Source organism: Anneissia japonica, unplaced genomic scaffold, assembly GCF_011630105.1.
Source record: "Anneissia japonica isolate Jap-2015-1 unplaced genomic scaffold, ASM1163010v1 scaffold1594_len1068242_cov183, whole genome shotgun sequence".
Taxonomy (NCBI): Eukaryota; Metazoa; Echinodermata; class Crinoidea; order Comatulida; family Comatulidae; genus Anneissia; species Anneissia japonica.
This window is the reverse complement of record NW_022722535.1, coordinates 243005-265403: the sequence shown is the minus strand read 5'-3', so window position 1 is coordinate 265403 and position 22399 is coordinate 243005. Positions and strand designations below refer to the sequence as shown.

Sequence of the window (22399 nt, the reverse complement as noted above, 5' to 3'; positions counted from 1 at the left end):
GGCCCCCCCTAGGCCTAGACCTAGTGCCGCCTAAAGCTAGACCCTACACTTTCCAACACTCCAGATCGGCAATATGATCGTTTGTCTCCTGAACAACATGTTGGTTTGAAACATGTTGTTTTATGCAATCTCCCAGTTTTACGAATTAAAAAAACAAAAACAGCAAATTACTTAGTTGGGGACCTATTTTGTTGCCAATTTAATTGAGTACAGTATTTTGGTGTCAATTATCTTTTTGTCCATCTACTTTTGATGTTGGGGTGTACGAACAAACAAAGAATACCTCATACTCAGTAAAAAGGCTTTCTGACACCTCAAAAGATCACTTTGAAAGTGCTATATTGGATATTCAACATTTCGGCAGTCCTGAAAAGTGTCCGCATTTAACGTGATATTCATGATTTTCAGGTGTTGAAACGTCTGAGCCTATCCCATTTTTTGCCAGCAGGTCTGTAGAGTGTGGGGGGGGGGACCCACCCTAGGAAAGTGGTCTTTAATTGGAGGGAGACCCATGTAGTATAAATATGTGAAAAAAGCTTTTCTATTGCCATTTCTTCAAGATGGTGTTGTTTTTTTTTTTTTTAGGATAGAATGCTGTGCCTTCAATTCAATAACTATTACTAGTCTAAGAATAAGATATTTTTTTACTATTTAGAAAACGTATACTGGAGGCAAAGACCCCTTATGTATCAAAGACATCTAAGTTTCTTCAGGAAGCTACTCCAAGGGACCCCACTAGGGTTGGAATTCTTGGGTGTGGTCGCCTAGGACTTCATCTAGCCAACTGTCTTTTTACATATGCTGATGTTAGTAATGAGGATATGAAAGTGTCAACTCGAAGACCAGAAACCCTTGGTAAGTGTGGTTTTGTCATTCTAGTCTAAGAAGGGGGGAAATTCCTAAGGCCTCTCTATTCACTTACATTATGTTTATTATTTGAATATAATAATGAAAACCATTTCAATTCAAGATTTAAGTCTGACTCTGTTTTTATTTTAAGCTTCGCTTAAAGAAAGGGGCATCTGTTGCTTCAATGATAACCAGCTTCTAGCATCATCTGTGGATGTGTTATTCCTATGTGTTCTGCCATCTCAACTCCCAACGGTGGCCAAAGATGTTATCGGCCACCTGAAGGAACATACCATTATCTACAGTTTTCTGAGCTCAGTTCCTATCCAACGTCTTCGCCAACTCATCCAGTTTTCCAACATTATCCAACCCGAGATAACCTGGCAGATGAAGAATTCTGGTGCACCATGGAATAGGACATTGGATGTGAATACATCCTTAGAGAACCCTGAACAGGTTGAGGTCACATGTCCTCTCGCAAGCACCAAACATGGTACTACATTATGATGTTATCAGTATTTTTTACAAGGCTTATTTACCAGCATTGTCACTAGATACAAAAATTATAATTTTTTTCAAGCCACTGCCCTTGCCTTAAAACCTTTGTCCATGCTATGAAGTTTTCTGTAAAAACTATCTGTCCTTATTTGGGCATGGGCATTATATCCTACCACACCTTCACACCCATATACTGTACAACGTGTGACTTTACGTTTATGCGTAACAATTAGAAGCGTCCGATTTACAATGCACACTTTCTTTAGAACAACTAAGGAACAATTAACGTACTTGGTAACAAACTTTGGCTAGCCTGAAACACCCTATCACAGATCCATGGCAACGACAAGGACGCCGTCTCCCAAAAGTGATTACTTTTCTGTGCGAAATCGGCGCTTCTTTTTGTTACACATAAATCGTGGAGAACGCCGTCTTGTGTTTATAAGATCTTTGTGTAATTACACACAAAATGTGGGCAAAACACACATGTTTGCTACAGAAACCTTTACTATACCCTCTATTCCTTATTCCATTATTCCATTTTCTATTGTTGATTTTGCCTTTCATGAAATTAAAAAAAACATTTAATATTGGTCAAAATAATTGAAAGTAAGAAAGTAAATGTAGAGTAGATTTTATCACCTTATAATATTCTTCAAGTTCAGTGTATTACTAATATATACAATACAATAATACAGTATTTCCTTATCAGCCATTCGTATCTTTGAACTTATGAATTTGGAAAGATGACATTAAAGGATGGACTTGTAAAGGCTGGTGGAATCATATCAATATGATTTGCATTGATCAAGACAACATAGTGTCTATAATATATTCTGCCTGACAGATGAAAATATTTAAATAAATAATAATAATATAATATAATAATTAATAAGGTTTGTATAGCACTCATATTCATTTTTAAGAAATGCTCAAGGCACTTGAGAAAAAAAAAACAGCAGAAAAATATATTCATATACTGTACTGCACATCAACTTTTATGTTTGTTTTTTTGGTTTTTTTTAAGATGCTGTTGTTGAAACCAATGAAAAGTGGGTGGAAATGATTTTGTATGCATTTGTGAACACGTGCAACTATTTAGACATAAAACGAGAAAAAGCTGTTGATCTTTTAAACATTGTTGTTCTGGGTCAGTCACCTGCCCGCCAATATCCTACAAAATTTAAAGCAGATGATTTTACCAAAAGGGAAGAGTAAGTAAACAAGCTTTTATGTATTTATTTGTACAATTGATTGTATTTATTCCATTAATCAGCAGTTGGATCTAGTCTACCCAAAGATTTGCTCTGATCTCTTGGGTGTTTTTTTTTGTAATTTTCCTTTATAACACATTGAAAAAAAAAATTAAACCAGGGAGCATTCATCCTGATGTAACTAATTTTATTGTAATTAAATTTTCAGGAATGTCAATCAAACTTAACAACTATCTAGTCAGAATGTGTTATTGAATGAACCTGACCATAAACATGTGCAAGTGATGGGGCTTAGCTAAACAACCATTATATTAACACTGATACAGTATATCAGTTTATAATTTCAAATAGATATTACATTAATAATAATAATATTATTACTAGTTATGTAATTATTATTTTTATCAATAAGTCTACATTATACATTTTGTATCTTTTATTTGCCTCTTTATTACTTGTTTTAATAGTATTTGGCCTGTGTTCAACTTGGGTGCTGTTGCTGCCAATCCAACGCCTGTTACCAGAACAATAACAACCAACAATGATCTTCGACAAATGTTTATCAAGAAATACAAGAGTACTTTCGATAAATTCTACTACTGGAAAGGAATTAAGCAATTAAAAGTCAAAGATGGAGAAGAGAAAGTATGATATTCAAAATCTGTAGCGAATTTGTGATATTTATTTACAACCGCATCATAATGTTTGTATACCTCATTGATTACAATACATCGTCGTCATACAGCTGCGTTTCTGCTTTACAACTGGTAAACATCGATAATTCACAATATGTTCACATTTAGGACTGAAACTATAAGGTTAACTGTTACAGTAAGTAGTGAGGTTAACGATTAGAAGGTGTAACGGATTGCTTCTCTAATAATTGTGACAATTCGTTTTTTCTGTAAAACCATTGTATGACATTGATATGAAATAATTCTCCATACCTAATTGATTTTGTCTAATGTAAATTCACTTCTGGGTGAGACGATTTTTCGTGGCAGTTCAACTTTTAGTTTTGTCATGGTTATGCATTTATGTTACTGTGGTAGGCCTATTTATTTATAAAAGAAATTGTTACAAACACCACAAACATTTCTGATGGTGGCCGTTTATAATTATTTTTTAATCGTTAACCTGATAGACTACCGCCATTGAAGTTTTATATTGCAAATTGTAGTTATAAACATTGTAAATATATGTACATACGAAATAAAGTTTACCTTTATACACAATTTAAAAAGTTAAAACAGCGCTATTTACTTTCTTTTTAAAATTCTTTTTGACACACAACACATGCACTAATTGTCAATCGCGAATAATATCACTGCCGTGCTTGTAAGTGACAATCCTTTTCACAAGACAAACATACACACACGATGCTTTACACAAACTAAATTTCAGTATAAGGTGTAGGCACTGGAGATGCTTGATAAAAAAAAATATTCTGCAACACCGATAGGAATTGAACCCAGGATCCTGGGATTGTAAGGCGAGCATCTTAACCACCAAGCTATTCATCTACACTTTTGTAGTGCCTTGTAATATTATTTTTTTCTTATAAAGGTAGTCTTCTACTAAGTCGACGTACTTAAATAATTAATGAAATAGAAACAAACAAAAGCTCTTTTGAGCATTAAAATAACACGAAATTACGTATAAGTCTCTACTATGAATTCCACCGATTGTGCGGCTATAGCAAAATACGTCACCATGACACCAACAATCTGTAAAAAAATAATATTAATCAAACCGTGACGATTCTTTTGTGCTCATAAAGAATTTTAATACTGTAGAATCGTCTTTTTTATATTAGAGCAATAATTCACGGATATGATCAATAGCAAAAAATAATATTACTAGGCCTATAGACTGGGGGCTCTGGAAAAACGTTTGCAAATTTTGCGTTAGCAGCGAAAACGTCCGAGAATCGGCATCGACTGATTTTTTAGGTTTTAACAGTTTATGGAAAAGGATATGATGGAACAAATTTGCCAAATCAATCAACATATCTAACTGGAAAAGACTGAAAAAATATACACATTAAAAAGGCCCACATTGCTGACTTTGGAATTCATGATATCAATTTATAACTTCGTATAATACTCTAACAATTTCCATTAAATAAATAAAGTACTTCTATAATACATGTATAATTTTGAAATACCTAAAATTTTGAATTTTACCCATAAATGTACAGTTTTGCCAGAACTGGTCACATGAATCCATTTGTTTTGGTAGAAAATGAAAATTTTATATTGGAAAAGACTTATTGCATTGAATGACTTTATGATAGTAATAGAGTGAGGGGTGGTAACTGAATGTTTATCAGAATATCTGGTTAAATAAAACACACTTAAAAAAACTCACGGTTAAGATGAAAGCTTTTGTGATTGGTAGCAAAGTATACACTGAAAACGCAATGCTAGTTCCATTAAGTTTTGCCAATAACATATTCATCTGAAGAAAAAAAAATGGCAGGGAATGATTAGTGTAGAAAATTAAAACGTACCGTACCAACTGATAATACTGCAAAAACATTTCAAATGGTGCCGATATTATCTATACTGTAGTAACTTAATGTCTGGTGTTAACGTTATGCATTGTGTCTAAACGTAGACCTATATTGAAACTTTAGCACAGGCCTACTTTCGGCCAAATAACTCAAATGAAACCATTTTTTTCTTCTGAAAACTCACCTCCATAATGTATTTACCCGTTGGCTCTGAAGGTACAGTCACAGAATGGATAAAATGAACAATCTCGTGCGCCTGATTTAAAAAGAAATGAGTATTATTTTCCCGACATTACACAGTAACAGTGTGAATGTAGTATTATCACAGGTTGGTAATTGGTCCTACGGTTTGGCAGATGTATGGCGAGCCGAGTCATTTAATCGTAAATAGAGATATCTTGGTTTTATTTAGAGATATCTTAGTTTAAACTAAGATATCTTAGTTTTAACTAAGATATCTCTATTAATAGAGATATTTATATATATATATATAGTTTTACATAGAGATATATCTCCATTTTACATAGATATCTTAGTTTGAAATAGCGATATCTATGTTAATAGAGATATCTTTAATAATAGAGATATCTCTAAAACTAAGATATCTCTATTTGAAACTATAGATATCTATTTGAAATAGATATCTTAGTTTTAAATAGAGATATCTCTGTTTACGATTACAACTCGGCTCGCCATACAGATGACCAATGGCTGATAGCGCCTTGTCTGATAATAGACTATGTTTATCATAATTTTGACCCTATTGAACTTAATGTAGCATTGTCAAGAAACTATACAGTACCTTTAAAACGCTAGTTTATGCAGTACGTTCATGTTCCTATCAGGAGCCTTTTTTATTTAAACGTTAAAACATAATTGTAGTAAAAGAGAAAATATTGACAACAATTAAAATAGCGCACTCGTCATTCAGCTTTCGACTGTTTTATATTTTTGGTTAAACTTCAATTTATGTAAAGTAGTATAGATTTTAACAATTTAAAACAAGATGTATGAACGCTTTGTGTAATTTTTAATTTGACAGTATCTTCAACCGAAACAGTACGGTATAACCTCCAAAGCCGCAGAATCGTCAGCATTGTTGTATACACGGCATCCTAACCAAGGGAAGCCCAGTAAGACGACACTGTGCGTTTATCATGGAGGCCCCTGCAGAAATTTTTATATGTACGTTACAGTTCAAGTGAAATATTTGTATACAATATTTGACATACAAGATACAATTATGTACTAGGTTCATTCATGTTACGTCAGTGTAGACGTACGTACATGTTACGTTCGAACGCATTGTACGTGCTGTGAATTGGCGAAGAGTTACGATGACACTTTTTAAGGTACGATAAAACTTTTTAAGTTATGATGACACTTTTTGAGCTACGATTACACTTTTTAAGTTACCTACCTGTTCATGCATTACAGCTGCAAACCAGGAAATAACTGAGACGACCAATGCCACCGCACTGGCCCAAATTACCAACAAGCTGTATCCGAGTGGAGAGAATTGATTATGAATTATAAGAAGCTGATAGAGTAGAAATGTCAGTATAGCGATAGTTGTCGAATATTCAATCGCTAGGTACAGACTGAATGTTTGGTCGGCTTTGTAAACAGCGTCAGCCAGATGCTGGTGCTCGGCTCTGATGTGTCCGAGGGACGACTCCATCAAACTCCCTTTTTTATTCAGATATTCTGTTACAACAATTCTGAGATTTACAAATTGTCTTGTTAGTACTTTGGAAATGAGGACGAATTCAGCAACGGGAAAGAAATAAACTGCCGTCTTAAATGGAATCAGCGCCATTAGAGGAATCTGAGTGTCCGATGGTAACGGGACGTAGTAGTACGTCGTCTCATTCCTCGTCACTTCGATCGGTCCGACTCTTGCAAAGAAAATAATGCTTGTATGTATTATGCATAAAAGTGTTATAGCAGCGATAATGAGTCGGATTGATCTTTGAAGTTTAGGCTGGTTGATTCCTAGGCCATATTGGAGACTCACTTGACTTTGGCAGAGTGTGTTCCAGTGCCTGAAAAAGTCGTCGGTTGCCGAAGGTTTGATATCTCGACAGAACCAGATGGTTGCTTTCAATGCGCACTGCAAGAACCATGCCGTGCTGACGACTTGCGCGACAAAATCATCTCGGTCAACGTATTTCATTCCAATTGCGCTTCTAAGAAAATTAAACCAAAGAAGAACGAGTACGGCAGTCGAGTATATACGGTGTAGATGAAGTCTTGAGTTTTTTAGCAGACGCACAGGACATCCAATTCCAAAATACATCATCCATTTGTAAAGGATGACCAGTTCCTGTTGAAGATCCACAGGTTTGTAATGTGGGGTTTTATCAACTGTTGGGTATGTTGTGAAAGAACGTCCGAGTAAATCTTCATCATGTAAGTCTATAACACTGATTTTTGGTGTAGGGCTATTGTTACCTGTACTCATGGTCGGTATGGGACGTATACGGTTTGATATAATATTCATTCTGTATAATGCTTCAAGTTTAATTGTTGGTTTACAGATAAAAGACAGATAGATGCACTGAAGACATGGGTATACTTATTCCCGTAAAGTGTAGTGTACTGTGTTTGTAAACACGTATACTGTATACTTTTTTTGAAACTATGAATTGATTGAAGATTGCGGTCATGGATTCCTCATTAGTTGAAATTCAATTGCTTCGAATACTATGAACAATAATACAACCACTAATCAATAAGCACATATATTTTAAACTACTCATATTTCTCAGTTTTGCAGACTTCTGTTTCCCTATTAATTATGCACACAAAAGAATGTCGCGTGTTTTCTTCCTCCTAAAACTTCAGAACTTTCCTACCATCTTAACTTTAATTTCGGTAACAAGTTACTTTTATTTATATTAATAAGACATATAGCCACAAAAAATGTATTATTGTACGGTAACGATTTACTATAGGCCTATAATATGGTACCGTACCGTATGTATATAAGTAAGTATATAATTATATGAGGATATATACTGTTACGTTTCAATTAATATACACGTTTTCATGCTGCACAGATACAAATAAACAGGTTTAAATTTCAATAAATTTGTTACATTTATGACACAACAACTAAGTGTCATCTTGTATAGGCCTATATATATTTATGTACTTTCCGAAGAATCTGGTCACGTATCAACACTAATGGACCGCCGGACGAATATTGATGTATTCAAGATCGATGGACCAATTTTGAGGATAATTGATAATGTCATGATACAATGTGCACGGCACGAACATTCAACCAAGTGTGAAGTGTGCACCATTAACGGATAATATAAAAAAAACTTCGAGGTAAATTACGTTTCTAATTTTATATCGAACCCAACCTCTCTGTTAAGCATCACCGTGCTAAATTTAGTACTGTCCGTACCCATGATGTCTATGGTGAAATTTGCCATGCGTGTGTAGAAGACCTCACAGCGATTCAATCTATTATATTCCTATTGTTAAATAGGTAAATAACTGTGTACTAAAATGAGTACTCGGTGTACCGTACTTAATGATACTGCATTAAGCCTGGTTTCCATGAAATTGCTACAAGCTATCCAGATTTCGGCGATGCTGATTGGTTGGTCGAATATGGTAGCCTCACCTATTCAACTTCGGGAGCAGATACGCAGTGAACGATTGCAGTGAAAATATGTGTGACAGTGTACCCATCTTATGGAAACTAGGCTATACTCAATTAATACCACCTGGTGTATCGTATATTTACCGAACGTATTCAAATGAACGCCCCCCCCCCACCTCTGAATAAACACCTCATAGAAAGTGACGCTCCCTTCAGAACGTCACCCCATAGAAAAACACCCCCTCTAATAAACGTATGACTGAGCATGCAATGAAGCAACACCATTCTCAACATTCTATAACTATTTTTTATCCTGGTAGAATAAAGTTGTTTGCTTACCTGTGACGATATTATGATCTTATTATAGGTCCTAATAACATTTTTCTGACAATAACTTTAACGTAAGAAAAGGTAAAGAAAATGGAAAACATGAAAAGAAGTAGAAAAATGAAAAATGTAAGGAGGAATAGGGGGTATGGGAAGAAAAGGTAACGAAAGAAATTACAGGGACGTAAAGGAAAAGAGAGACGGGTCGTAATTTAAAGAAAATAAAAGAAAAGGGGAAAAAAGAAATGGAAAAAAGAGTAAAAGGTAAGTAAGGAAATACGACTAAGGAAATAAATATTTAACAATTATTTTTTTAAAAAGTAAATAAAATTCTCTATTTTCAAATTATTTATTTATTAACATTATATATTTATTTTTTATTTTGGTTATTCATTATTATTACTCATTATTTTTGTTAGGTGAAACTTTTAATAATTTTTACCACATCATGCTCTAAAGCGCATAGAGTTATTTTACATTCAATTCAATTAACATTTATTCAATTAATTAATCAAATACATAAAATGATAAATAAAGAAGCAAAGCTTGTCTCAATTTGTCCCCGACAGGACAAAAAGTTAAAAAAAAACATTCGCTATACAAATTGACAATTATTATTATTATTATGACTACATATCCAGTAAATGAGGGGTCGTTTTACTGTTTTATTCTTTTCAAATCGCTTTGTGCAGCCGTTTCTAGTTTTGTGTGTTGGAGTTGGTGAATTTCAATTTAATTCGACAGTTTTTAAGTTACCTACCTGTTCATGCATTACAGCTGCAAACCATGAAATGATTGAGATGACCAATGCCACCGCACTGGCCCAAATTACCAGCATGCTGTATCCGAATGGAGAGAACTGATTATGAATTATGAGAAGCTGATAGAGCAAAAATGTGAGTATAGCGATTGTTGTCGAATATTCAATCGCTAGGTACAAACTGAATGTTTTGTCGGCTATGTAAACAGCTTTAGCCAGATGTTGGTGCTCGGCCCTGATGTTTCCGAGGAATAACTCTATCAAACTTCCTTTTTTCTTCAGACATTCTGTTACAACAAATCTGAGATTTTCAAATTGTTTTGTCAGCACTTTGGAAATGAGGACGAATTCAGCAACGGGAAAGAAATAAACTGCTGTCTCGAATGGAATAAGCGCCATTAGAGGAATCTGAGCATCGGATGGTAATGGGGCGTAGTAGTGCGTCGTCTCATTTCTCGTTTCTTCGATCGGTCCGACTCTTGCAAAAAATATAATGCTTGTATTTATTATGCATAAAAGTATTATAGCAGCAATAGTGAGTCGGATTGATCTTTGAAGTTTAGGCTGGTTGATTCCTAGGCCATATTGCAGACTCACTTGACTTTGGCAGATTGTCTTCCAGTGCTTAAAGAAGTCTTCGGTTGCCGAAGGTTTTATGTCCCTACAGAACCAAATGGTCGCTTTCAATGCGCACTGCAGGAACCATGCCGAGATGACGACTTGCGCGACAAAGTCGTCACGTTCAATGTACATTATTCCAGTTGCGCTTCTAAGAAAATTAAACCAAAGAAGAGCGAGTACGGCAGTCGAGTATAGACGGTATAGATGAAGTCTTGTCTTTTTGAGCAGACGCACAGGACATCCAATTCCAAAATACATCATCCATTTGTAAAGGATGACCAGTTCCTGTTGAAGATCTACAGGTTTGTTATGCAGCGTTATATTAACTGTTGAGGATGTTGTGAAAGAACGCCCTGGTGAATCTTCATCAGGTAAGTCTATAACACTGATTTTTGATGTAGGGCTATTGTTACCTCTATTTATAGTCGGTATTGGACGTACACGGTTTGATATAATGTTCATTCTGTATAATGCTTCAAGTTTGATTGTTGCTTTACAGATAACTGCAGATTAGCCGCGCTGTAGACATCGGTATACTTTTATTCCAGTTAAAGTACAGAAGTAACTAGTGCATGCGTAGCGTGCATCTTTTCTTTTCAAACTATAAATTGATTGAAATTTACTTTTTTTTCCCTCATCAGTAGCAATTCAAATGCTTCGAATACTATGAACAGTAATACAACCACTAATCAATAAGCACACATATTTTCACCTACTCATATTTCTCAGTCTTTCAAGACTTCTGCTCTTCGATATAATTATGTACACAAAATAACGCGCGTTATTTTTCCTCCACCCCACTCCGAAGACTAAGAACTCTTCTTTCCTTCTTACCCTTGCACCATTTCTTTCTTCCGAAAAGCTTCTGGCGTCGATAGCAAGTTTCTTTTAATAGGACCTAGTGTATGATTACAAAATATATATTATATTGTACCGATTTATATGCCTATAATATAGTACCGTACCTATATAATGTATAGCAAAAAGTAGTATCGTTAGGCAAAATTATGTACATTCCAAAGAATTTGGTAATGTATCAACATTAATGGACCGGATTGATGTATTTAAGATCGATGGACCAATTTTGAGTATAATTGATAATGTAATGGTACAATGTACGCTCACTGCAAGGAAATTCAACCAAGTGTGAAGTGTTTACCATTAACAGATAATATAACTCCCGGTAAATGTATTTCTAATGGTTAATGTCCAACCAAACCGTTCACAATAAGAATTTAATAGATTGAATCGATGTGAGGTGACAAACTTCACTCAACATGGACAGAATGGGTACGGACAGTACTAAATTTAAGATGGTGATACCTAAGTAGGTAAATGATACATTGCATACTAAATTAAATACTCGGTGTACCGTCATTAACGGTAGGCTGATTGGTCGGTCAAATGAGGTGGCTTACCGATTGCGTCGGGGGAAGGATACGCAGTTGTAGCGATTAAGATAAAAACACAGTAGCAACCGTGTAGGCATTTTATAAATGCTAGGGATTACCTAATAATACCTGATGTGTCGTTCTTACCGAAAATGAACTCTTCATCTGAATAAACGCCCTCCCCCCCCCCAAAAAAAAAGAATAACTCCCCCTCAAGAATGTCATTTGGAATACACACACCCTCGAAAAAATACAGGGTTTTCCCTCGAATAAACGTGTAGGCCTACGCTATGACTGAGCAAAACTAATGAAGCAACACCATTCTCAACATTCCATTACCAGTTTCTTTTTTTTTTATTCTAGCGGAATAACAATCTTTTTGCTAACCATAAGCTATCTTACAATGGGCCCAACATTTGTTGAAAATAAAATTTGGTATGCTCTAAATTTCTAGTGACATGAGGGGGCGTTTGTTTGAGTGCGAGGGCCTTTACACGGAAACAAACGCCTACCTCGATTAAGCTTCTTCCTCGAAAAAAAATGTCCCTCATAAATCCCGAAAGAATTAACGTTGCGGGGGGGGGGGGGGGGGGGGGGAGGTTCATTCGATTAAAATAAATAATGGTAACAGTATTGCACTTGCGCTGCCTGGTGTATGATCTGGTAACGTTATGGTGTACTTACATACTGCCACCTATAATCCCTGAATAGAATTAAATTTCAGCTTTATATTCATCTCATTTAAACAAACCACATAAACTAGAAATTGCAAATTGCAAGTGAAGTGCTGCGAAGTACAACTGCATAAAATGTTCTTCGAACAAAATTATTTATGTGAGTCAAGTGAAAATAATGAATAATAAAAATATAACAAATAATATGAGCACGACCCATTGTCTATATATTATTAGAACAGCGTGTGTACAATAGTGTTTTGCTGCAGTGACATCTCTCTGCTGGCGACTCGCTGCTGCTGCTGGCGATGACTCGCTGCTGGCGAATCGATCTGCGCATGTGTATAAAATGGTATTTATTTCCGAAAACACTATGCCAGAGCCAGTCTACAACAAGCGTTGCCTAAATGTAATAATTAGCACGTTGAAATAGGCTAGTAAATAAGTTTAACTGGGCTCGTAAATAATATTGGCCTCAAAATATTGTGGCTGAGACATGAGCCGATTAAACGTAGAAATAGGAAACCTAGAAATATAGTAAAAACGCTGAATAGTACTCCAGCGTCGCGGGTACGAGTAGGTTAGTCTACAAACGTCGCCTAAAGTAATTGATTTTACCCGGCAGAACGAAAGAAGGAAACTCCGCTTTTCAGTTGTCTTAGGCGATAGTTTTTTGACAAACAATAACCTTTCAGAGGTCAAATTGCTGTCAAGAATATGAATTGGCTGCTTCGCAGCAATTAAAAACTCCCGTTAATTCAAAGGTTGAAAAACAATTTAATGGTTTACAAACGATTTATTACAAAAAAATATACTCGCAGAAATTTATGGTTATGCAAAGACTGTGTACATATTAATATTTTAAAAGTCTGTTAAATTTGAAAAGTTGTTCTCGTTCTAATTTTTCTAAAACTAATACTCTGCATGAATTATTTAAATATGTAAGTTAAGTAATATATTTTTGTGTCTAATGCCCCAGGGGGTACACTTAGCCATCGTCTCACTTGAAAGTTGTGAGAGTAAATCCGGTTGCAGAAATAATGGGATGCATCATAAGCTAAAGATACGAAATATGATGCCATGCCTATAGTAGATAAGACCTGTCCTTAGTAGTAGAAAGAAGTAAAAAGTCATCAATCTGTTACATTTATTCAAGTGAATTGCCAACACAGAAAGCGTGGATGGTTATGAGTTAAAAGTAGCAAAAAAAAAGCATGTAAAGCACACGGTGGGAGCTTATTTTTTTCAAGTACAGGTAAGGCCTATAATATTAGATGAAGTTGGCATGAGTGGTTCACGTAGACCTGTCGTAAAATACCATATTGACCAATAGATAGGAACTGCCTAGCAACAGAGTAAATGTGGGCCACCTCAAAAGATAGTGCATACAGAACAGATTTGGATGTTTATATAAACTGACCGCCATCAATGCAGTACGTTGTCGAAGCATCAGATCACATTGGATTCCCTTGGGTAAGCATAGCTGTTATACCGTAGTTATTATCGTGGGAAGGCCTTTTACAGATGTTAAGCTAATTTACATAATATACATATATAAGTATTGTTCGTATATAAGTATATGTGTATTGTTTGTATATAAGGTAAGATGTAGGCCTAGGTATGATTCTTCTATATGAAATGATAACACAGTTATTTTCTTTGAAAACAAACCCCCAATCGTAACTGCTTCAACAAACGCATTAGGCCGCGAAAACAGATTCACATTTTGCTATGCTATTGTATGCATGGTGTAACACGTCATAATATTGAGTATAAACCTTTTTATTGTCAGGTTTCGTCGACAACAATATGGGATTTAGGGATTCATATATGCTCTGCAAAAACGGCGCGTTATCCTTGCGTTGATGGCAAAACTCAAGATCGTCTACACTGGCTCTTTGAACCTCTGGCATGCCTGGTTGACTTCGATTTATCTGCGGTTTATGTAACAATATGATTGTTATGAAGAACTCATCGTGTTTTGATGACAGTAATTCCCATCGATATTGTTAATGGCGTTGAAAGACGACGATCAATTCAGCTACTGTTGTAGGCCTGTGATACTGTTTATGGACGGGTCGGACTCGGTACAATGCTAGCAGTAGCAAAAGCAAGCGTTTTTATTGGAATTGTATTCAATGTTTGTGTAGTGACGGCTACGACTGGTAAGGTTGAACAGGGAAGTGGAATCTTATTCATTTTCATACATAATTATCTACTTAACCAATTATTTTTTTATGCAGGGAAAATATTTATTCGACCTTAATAATTGTAAAATTAGTCAACGTATAACAAACTTCCGCAATAGTAACTGTTTACATTCTTTTGACTATAAGCCAATAGGCCTTAATGCGTGGGTTTATGTTTGGGTAAAAAAACATATGTTAACTATGTGCCCCTGACTAATTGGTGGCAGTATCCTCGTTTGCGCGTACACTGGGCTATTCCATCATCCGCGCGGGTACGGTGCGTCTCAGTTTACGTACATCACCACCAATCATGCTGGTAGATCAGAATGTTTTGATCAGACATCATAATGATAATGCGGGCTTATGAGGACGCGGGACTGCCAATTTGGAAACTACAGTATTGATAATGCGCTGTATGCGCATATAAAGCTCCCTCAGGCACTACTATGCACTATTTCCTAGTAGGCCTACTCGGTACATAAAGCTACAGATGAGTTTATTTGGATTCACTTTTCGCGCCGGGAAAATCTTCTCACTTGTGTGTTCGACAACAGGAAACAACTAAAATTGGAAGTCATTGTTCTATACCCTGATTCCTGAAACGGAAACCAACGTTTCCTCAAATGATGACAGAACTAATTTTAGAATATTTCAATGAGCAATAAATCATCGAGAACTGAATTAGGGAGATTTGTGGAAATGTTTTATCATATTGATTGTAGCTCACTTTCAAATCCCAAGGTTTTGGATTCAGCCTTGACAAACACACAGAATGTTTACTTGCAACAATAACTTGACTCCTAATCCTCAGATTAAAGCCTGGCAAATTGCGTTGGCCGCCGATAAACTCGTCCACGTTGTGTGCCCGAAGCAACACCAATCTTCTGACCGTCGGTGGCAGCTGAGCGGAGGGAGGAGCTTGATTGAGTGAAAACGTGACCCAATGGCGCATTCAATCTTCCTTCGTGATCCACCATCCCTGCATTCTCTGCACATCCTAACATTCAGACGACAAAACTAATCGTCGCATGTGCAGAAATCTTTATGTGACGTAATAACGTCCGAGATTATCGAAAACAAACGATACTTTTTCGCTGGATCACCTTCATTTATAAAGGTGTTTAGGGCCAATTGCAACCAGTAGCATACGACCTCCCCAAAAGCTCCCATTAATTTCCCCTCCCATTGGTAATGTTTGACCACAGTAGAGTGCGCTAGGCTTACAGGAGTGTTTCTAGATTAGGCCTATAATGGATGTTTATAGTATAACTATTTATATTATCCTTTATTAATTTAAAAGATATATTGTCTAAAGTTGTTTTACTATATTACAGAAGTAACAGTTCGTCTCGCGGGAAGCACAACGCCAGAGATGGGACGCCTGGAAGTTCGAATCAACGGAACCTGGGGAACGGTCCACAGCAGTGGTTGGGGTGAATCTGAAGCACATGTAATTTGTAGACAATTAGGATACAGTGCTCCTGTAACGTATCCTTTAATTGGATACTTTGGACAAGGTACCTCAATGCAGGTGCATATGACGCATTTGAAATGCACCGGGAGGGAGATTACCATTCTTGACTGTCAGTACTCGAGGCCCATCGACGATAACCATGACGAAGACGTTGGCGTCATTTGCCAACCAGAAAATACCTCGGGTAAGAAACACTAATGGTTTTTTCCTTTTCTACTTTTGTATTCCTAAAACGAGACTAATTAGTAATCATGTATTTAATTACTATATAAAAAGAAATGCAGTGTTTCCGAAACAAAGTAAAGAACAATTACTACCATTCTTATAATCAAATGGAACTTCGCCTTTGTAATTTAAAATGCACGATTCTTTTTCAGATTATCATGTGAGGTTAACAGACGGTTCTGAAAATTCTGGAAGGGTTGAAATTTTTCTTCATGGAACCTGGGGCAGTATCTGTGATAAAAATTGGATCCTTAATGATGCAACTGTTGTGTGTCGTAATTTGGGCTTTGCTGCAGCTGTCGCTACTCATCCTTCAGTTGACTTTGGGGAATCGTCAGAGGTGCATCTAAATGACGTCACATGTTTGGGAACGGAGAGCGGGTTGAGGTACTGTAGACATGAAGTCTTCAACGCTACCACAGCAGCTACATGCAGTGGCGGTCGTGCCGTTGGTGTGACTTGTCTTCCAAAGAAAGGTAAGTATATAATTTTATTTTTTTTGGGGCCTGGGACTTCATTCATCGTGGTGGGTTGGATAAACTACCGGTACTGAAAATTAAATGTTCTACCCTTGTTTTTGAAACATATTGTCCGTAGGCGCAGCCTTTATTTAAGAGTACACAACTGTTTAAAAACTAAATACAGTACCCTAGCGGCAAATATTAACGGTTACCATTACACATAAGTTGGGTTTCCATAAAATCGCTACTCTGTCGCTAGTGTTCACTGCAACCTCTACGCTCGTAGCTGTCTTGACGCAATTGGGGAGGCTCTTTGGTCGACCGACCGATAGTGTCACCGACAGCGGTCGGTGATAGCGTGTAGTGATGTTATGTTATCCAGGTCTAATCTTCTATGTCCTGTACGTTTTATTAAAATTACAATCATATCATAAACCATGCTATGTATATTCATCAGATTTGCAGGTTAGGTTGGTTGGCAGTAACTCGCCAAATGAGGGCAGAATTGAAGTACTGCTTCATGATAAGTGGTCTCCAATCAAAAACCATAATAATACTGACTGGGAACTAAAAGAAGCTGATGTTGTCTGCAGGTCCCTGGGCTTTGAGACAGCTTACGACGCTGTGACTGATGGAAGGTTTGGTGACGGCCAAAGTAGGTCATACAGCATGATAGACGTGAAATGTGAGGGTCATGAAACAAGTTTAGAAAGTTGTGTTTATGAGATAGCAACTTCAAAGTATGACTCCAGCCAAGGAAAACCTGCAGTCGGTGTTGTTTGTGGAAGCAAAAATGGCAACGGTTAGTTATTTGGCCTAATGGCGTTCCATATACATTTGGAATACTTATTAGTGGTACGGTTTATTAAAATTTGAATTTTTAAAAATAATTTTCTAAGATACTCCTTGTTATAAGCGTTAACTTCTTTTTTATCTGTAGATGGAGACGTACGGCTGGTTGACGGGAAAAGTGCCAATGAGGGTCGATTAGAAATATATTATTATGGCAAATGGGGTTCTCTATGTATGGATGGATGGAAGTCAAACGCCGTCCAGGTGGCGTGTAAACAGATGGGGTATCCAAGCGCAAATGCCACAATTAATCCAATACCTGGATCTGATGGTCAACCGATTCACCTTGATGACGTCATTTGTTCTGGGGACGAAGAAGGCTTATCAGAATGTCAGCACGAGGACTGGGGTATACATACTTGTAGTCATAGTCAAGATGTGGCAATTAAATGCAATCGTTACAAAGGTATGAAGACTAAACATGAGAGTTCATTCACTAAGCTGTAGTGATTAAAATGATAAGTTTGATGACGTCATGCTTTAGTTTCTTATCGTCTGTAGGCCTGCTTTTTTATGTTTCCGCCCTCATTCGATATGTAACCGCTATATATATACACACACCGATTTTAATCGCTCATAATTATATATACACAGATTTTATTATGTAGGCCTACATTACTCCATAATGCTAAAATGATCATTCTGATGCTTGCGTATAGTGTTTTTAATTGAATATATGTAATTGAATCTATGGTCTAATAGAACTAGAGGAGCACATTTCATGAAGCTTGTAATAACACGCAAGCCAATTAAAGATTACCGCAACTTTTATCAGTATACCCAATCTCTTCCTTGATGATGTATATGCCTATATCCGGAAATCATATTCCTTATTGTTTAAAACCTCAATTCGCATTTTTTATATTAAGATTATGATGTCAGGTTGGTAGGCGGTCAAGTAGCAACTATAGGTAGAGTCGAAGTCTTCATTAACAACGTATGGGGCGCAATTTTCGACAAAAATTGGAGTCTTAATGAATCAAGTGTGGTGTGCCGTTCGCTTGGCTACCAATCTGAATCTGTTAGTCTCTGTGGTACTGGCTATATTACATCGCCTGCTCCAAAACGTTTTCACAAGATGATAGTAAAATGCCTCGGCTCAGAGGCAAATATTCAAAATTGTTCTACGAAATTTCCTGGTCAACAACATCAGTATGATACTTCCATCTGCATTCAATGTGCCACGAACTACGAAGGTAGGCGTAAACCACTGTACTGACTTGTGAAATATAGCTATGACGTTCTATGCAGAAGACTTATTAGAACATGTAATGCTATTTATGTTTCAGATAAACAAATACTATTAATGGGAGGAAATACCGCTAATGAGGGCGTTCCAAAAGTCTACAATGCGGTCACACGACAATGGGATTTTATCTGTAATAACAACGTCACTTTTGAAAACAACAACGTAATTTGCAGAAGCATAGGATTTGCTTACGCTAAGAGTATATCTGGTTCACTTATCACTCATTCAACGTTTTCAACCAATCAATATGGCTGCTTTGTAAAAGGCATTGCCTGTAACGGACTAGAAATTGACGTGCGCGATTGCCCGACGGTTTCCGAAATAATGCTGCAAACAAATTATAACGCAACTGCGTCAATCCGCTGCAAAGAATTTGAAGGTAGGCTCGAATGCAACAGAATCAATTAATTAATTAATCATTCAATCAATCAATCAATCAATTATTCAATCATAACCATAGATTGTCAATTGTTTCTTAGAAAATGTGATTTCCAATGAACTTACTTTCTTATAGAACATTCCATTCGCCTTGTCGGCGGAGCGTCACCTCGGCAAGGCAGATTAGAGATTTACCATGACGGCCAATGGGGGACGGTTTGCATTTCATCCTGGACTACAAAGATTGACGCAGGTGTTGCTTGCCGTTCACTGGGGTTAGGACCCCCTCCTCTTAACAGTAGTGTACCGCAAACTAATCCTGGGACCGGACCGATACATTTATCTGATGTTTCGTGTAACGGTTCTGAGAATTCTATAGCTGATTGTAACCATGGTGATTGGGGCATCAATATGTGTACTCATGATTATGACGTCATGCTTAAATGTTCAGGTAGGCTTAATATTATTTGTTTTGTCATTCTAAAATCGAGGATTTAACTAAGTTTAGCTGAATGTAGGCCTATATTATAAATATATGAATTATATAACTTTGTGCACTTTTACATATGATTGAAAAAGTATATTGAAAATAACGTGCAATATTTGAAATACTAGAAAGTTCTGTCCAGATTATCAAAATTTCTTTGACAAAAACATGTTTTATGCCCATATATAGTCATGATGTGCCTATATATGGTCATGGTGTGATGTCATCATGACTATATTTAGGCATGTCACATGTTTGTGATAAAAAAACAATTGATAGTTTGTACAAGGTGTCATGCATCCGTGTGCTGTTAGTTCACTACACAAACAACGGATAACCTGGTAGGTTGGAACACAACTGCGCTGATTACTATAGCTGCAATATTATGGAATTCTCCCCAGGGAGCTGAGTATGTTTCCATAATGTGTTTGATCCAATGACCGGGGTAGTAATGTGAAGCGCTTAGAGGCATTGTGCATGAAGCGCTATATAAGAGCGACATATTACTAGAAATTGCAAATTGCAAGTGAAGTGCTGCGAAGTACAATTGCATAAAATGTTCTTCGAACAAAATTATTTATGCGAGTCAAGTGAAAATAATTAATAATAAAAATATAACAAATAATATGAGCACGACCCATTGTCTATATTAGAACAGCGTTGGTACCGTGTACAATAGTGTTTTGTTGTAGTGACATCTCTCTGCTGGCGACTCGCTGCTGCTGGCGATGACTCGCTGCTGGCGAATCGATCTGCGCATGTGTATAAAATGGTATTTATTTCCGAAAACACTATTCGTCGCCTAAATGTAATAATTAGCACGTTGAAATAGGCTAGTAAATAAGTTTAACTGGGTTCGTAAATAATATTGGCCTCAAAATATTGTGGCTGAGACATGAGCCGATTAAACGTAGAAATAGGAAACCTAGAAATATACTAAAAACGCTGAATAGTACTCCAGCGTCACGACATGCGGACGTTGGTACGAGTAGGTTAGTCTACAAACGTCGCCTAAAGTAATTGATTTTACCCGGCAGAACGAAAGAAGGAAACTCCGCTTTTCAGTTGTCTTAGGCCATTTTTTTGGACAAACAATGACCTTTCAGAGGTCAAATTGCTGTCGAGAATATGAATTGGCTGCTTCGCAGCAATTATTATAATGGTTTCGCAAGTTATCGATGTACACATTCAGAGGGGAGGGAGGGCGTATCCGAAAAAGAGTACTGTTTTTACTCTACAAATTTGCGAAATTTCGTTAATTGTGCGTGACCCCTAGCCCACCAACTTACAAGACTTGTTACCAGTGATGTCCTTCTGGTACGGTAGTTAATTTGGCAGTACACCAGGATATTGTTATTGTTTTATTTATTGGTATAAAAACACAGAGAAGGTAACAAAGAAATGTTAAAAATTATCTGAATTTACAAAACGAAAGAAAATTACAAGTTATCAAATGAAATAATGTATGTCTAAACTAAAACATCAAGGATTATAAATATGACTTACATTAAGTCAATTATACAACAAAGAAACATAATTTAAATGTATTATAAGCGAACAATTCAGTCTATGTACAGTTGTCATTAAAATTTTAAAAGAATTACCTACATCACTAATCGCTACAAAAATATACATCATTATAAAAATATATATTTCTATCAAAATACATTAATTTGATTGCAACAAACTCATATACAAATTAAGAATTTTAAATTTTTACCAAAATCTATTTAATAGAAAAATATAAATTTGAACCAAAAAAGTGAATTAATACATTAATACATTAGGCTTAAAATTAGTTAATGGAAATTGACAAAAATATTTGTCGATTGCAGTATATAATCAAATATGTTCACTTGGAATTACTTATTCACTATTCAATAGTTTCACAATACAATCCTCTATTTTTGTTTTCCGAAGAGTGCACTGCCTTTTTTGACGTCATATTGCACACAGGACAACCTCTTAAGCGGCTCGTCCAAAAGTGGGGTGCCTATCGTAATTCGTATTTCACTCCTCCAGCTGAAACCCAAAATTTATAGAGCAGCGAATGGAATTGTAATTACACCATACTCTGTCATTGTGGTCTATTATAAATATCATTATTATATTCGCCATTGGTCTGAGAGTTAAAAAAATGTGTTGAATTAGTAAAACTTCTTTTCTTTAGATCCAATTCCCAGTTGGTGCGGTAATGCATTCTGTAAAGAAGATGAATTGTGTAAATTGACTGCGTCCTCTGGGTTTTATTGCCAATCAACATCCAGTAAGTATTTGACAGTTACATCTCAGCACGTAGGCCTACATATACTGGTTGTAGTAACAATCTGGAAGAAATGTCTAAAAATAAAATTTAATAAAAAATGAATAACCTTGAATGAATGAATGAATGAATGAATAAATGAATTAATAAATGAATAAAAATGTATGAAATGAGTTATCAAATTTTCAAGAAAGACAGATAAAAACTTTTCTGTGATTTTTTTTTATATACGAATATTACAATAGTTGTCAATTTAAAGCTTTTTGCAAAGATTGTATCCGAGGAGCGGTATTATTTTTGTAGATCCCGTCTTGTCGTTCAAATGCTTAAAATGAGGACGAATTATATTGATC

At 36.1% G+C, this 22399-nt stretch overlaps 3 protein-coding genes across 4 annotated transcripts in view; 2 read left to right on the top strand and 1 right to left on the bottom strand.

Moving 5' to 3' along the window:
- LOC117111911 (NADP-dependent oxidoreductase domain-containing protein 1-like) overlaps positions 1-3796 on the top strand; it is a 4368-nt gene extending 572 nt beyond the window's left edge. For both annotated transcript variants that reach the window (XM_033254947.1, XM_033254948.1), the window contains exons 2-5: positions 656-855; positions 1001-1342; positions 2375-2561; positions 3029-3796. In XM_033254947.1, coding sequence (XP_033110838.1) covers positions 656-855; positions 1001-1342; positions 2375-2561; positions 3029-3212 — 913 coding nt within the window. In that variant the 3' untranslated portion in view covers positions 3213-3796. The remainder of the gene's footprint in view (positions 1-655; positions 856-1000; positions 1343-2374; positions 2562-3028) is intronic.
- A 205-nt stretch (positions 3797-4001) lies between these two features.
- LOC117111935 lies at positions 4002-11224 on the bottom strand. Its single transcript, XM_033254982.1, has 4 exons — positions 9783-11224; positions 5261-5332; positions 4932-5021; positions 4002-4288 (listed from the first exon to the last, which is right to left on the bottom strand). Exons 1-4 carry the CDS (start codon positions 10863-10865, stop codon positions 4214-4216), a joined length of 1320 nt encoding a protein of 439 aa, XP_033110873.1. The 5' UTR covers positions 10866-11224; the 3' UTR covers positions 4002-4213.
- Positions 11225-13815: 2591 nt separating this feature from the next.
- Positions 13816-22399, top strand: part of LOC117111934 (scavenger receptor cysteine-rich domain superfamily protein-like) — a 10301-nt gene continuing 1717 nt past the window's right edge. Inside the window, exons 1-10 of the mRNA XM_033254981.1 lie at positions 13816-13941; positions 14261-14633; positions 15992-16315; positions 16509-16832; positions 17275-17619; positions 17758-18075; positions 18539-18865; positions 18959-19297; positions 19433-19747; positions 21954-22049. Coding sequence (XP_033110872.1) covers positions 14561-14633; positions 15992-16315; positions 16509-16832; positions 17275-17619; positions 17758-18075; positions 18539-18865; positions 18959-19297; positions 19433-19747; positions 21954-22049 — 2461 coding nt within the window. The 5' untranslated portion in view covers positions 13816-13941; positions 14261-14560. The remainder of the gene's footprint in view (positions 13942-14260; positions 14634-15991; positions 16316-16508; positions 16833-17274; positions 17620-17757; positions 18076-18538; positions 18866-18958; positions 19298-19432; positions 19748-21953; positions 22050-22399) is intronic.

Bases quoted from the DNA above. Each gene is read 5' to 3' on its own strand.
- LOC117111935 (XM_033254982.1), bottom strand. From the start codon at position 10,865: ATGAACATTATATCAAACCGTGTACGTCCAATACCGACTATAAATAGA. The intron at 5,333-9,782 runs GTAGGTAACTTA...TTTTTAAATCAG, and splicing joins CAGCTGTAATGCATGAACAG to GCGCACGAGATTGTTCATTT. The intron at 5,022-5,260 runs GTGAGTTTTCAG...TTTTTTCTTCAG, and splicing joins CGGGTAAATACATTATGGAG to ATGAATATGTTATTGGCAAA.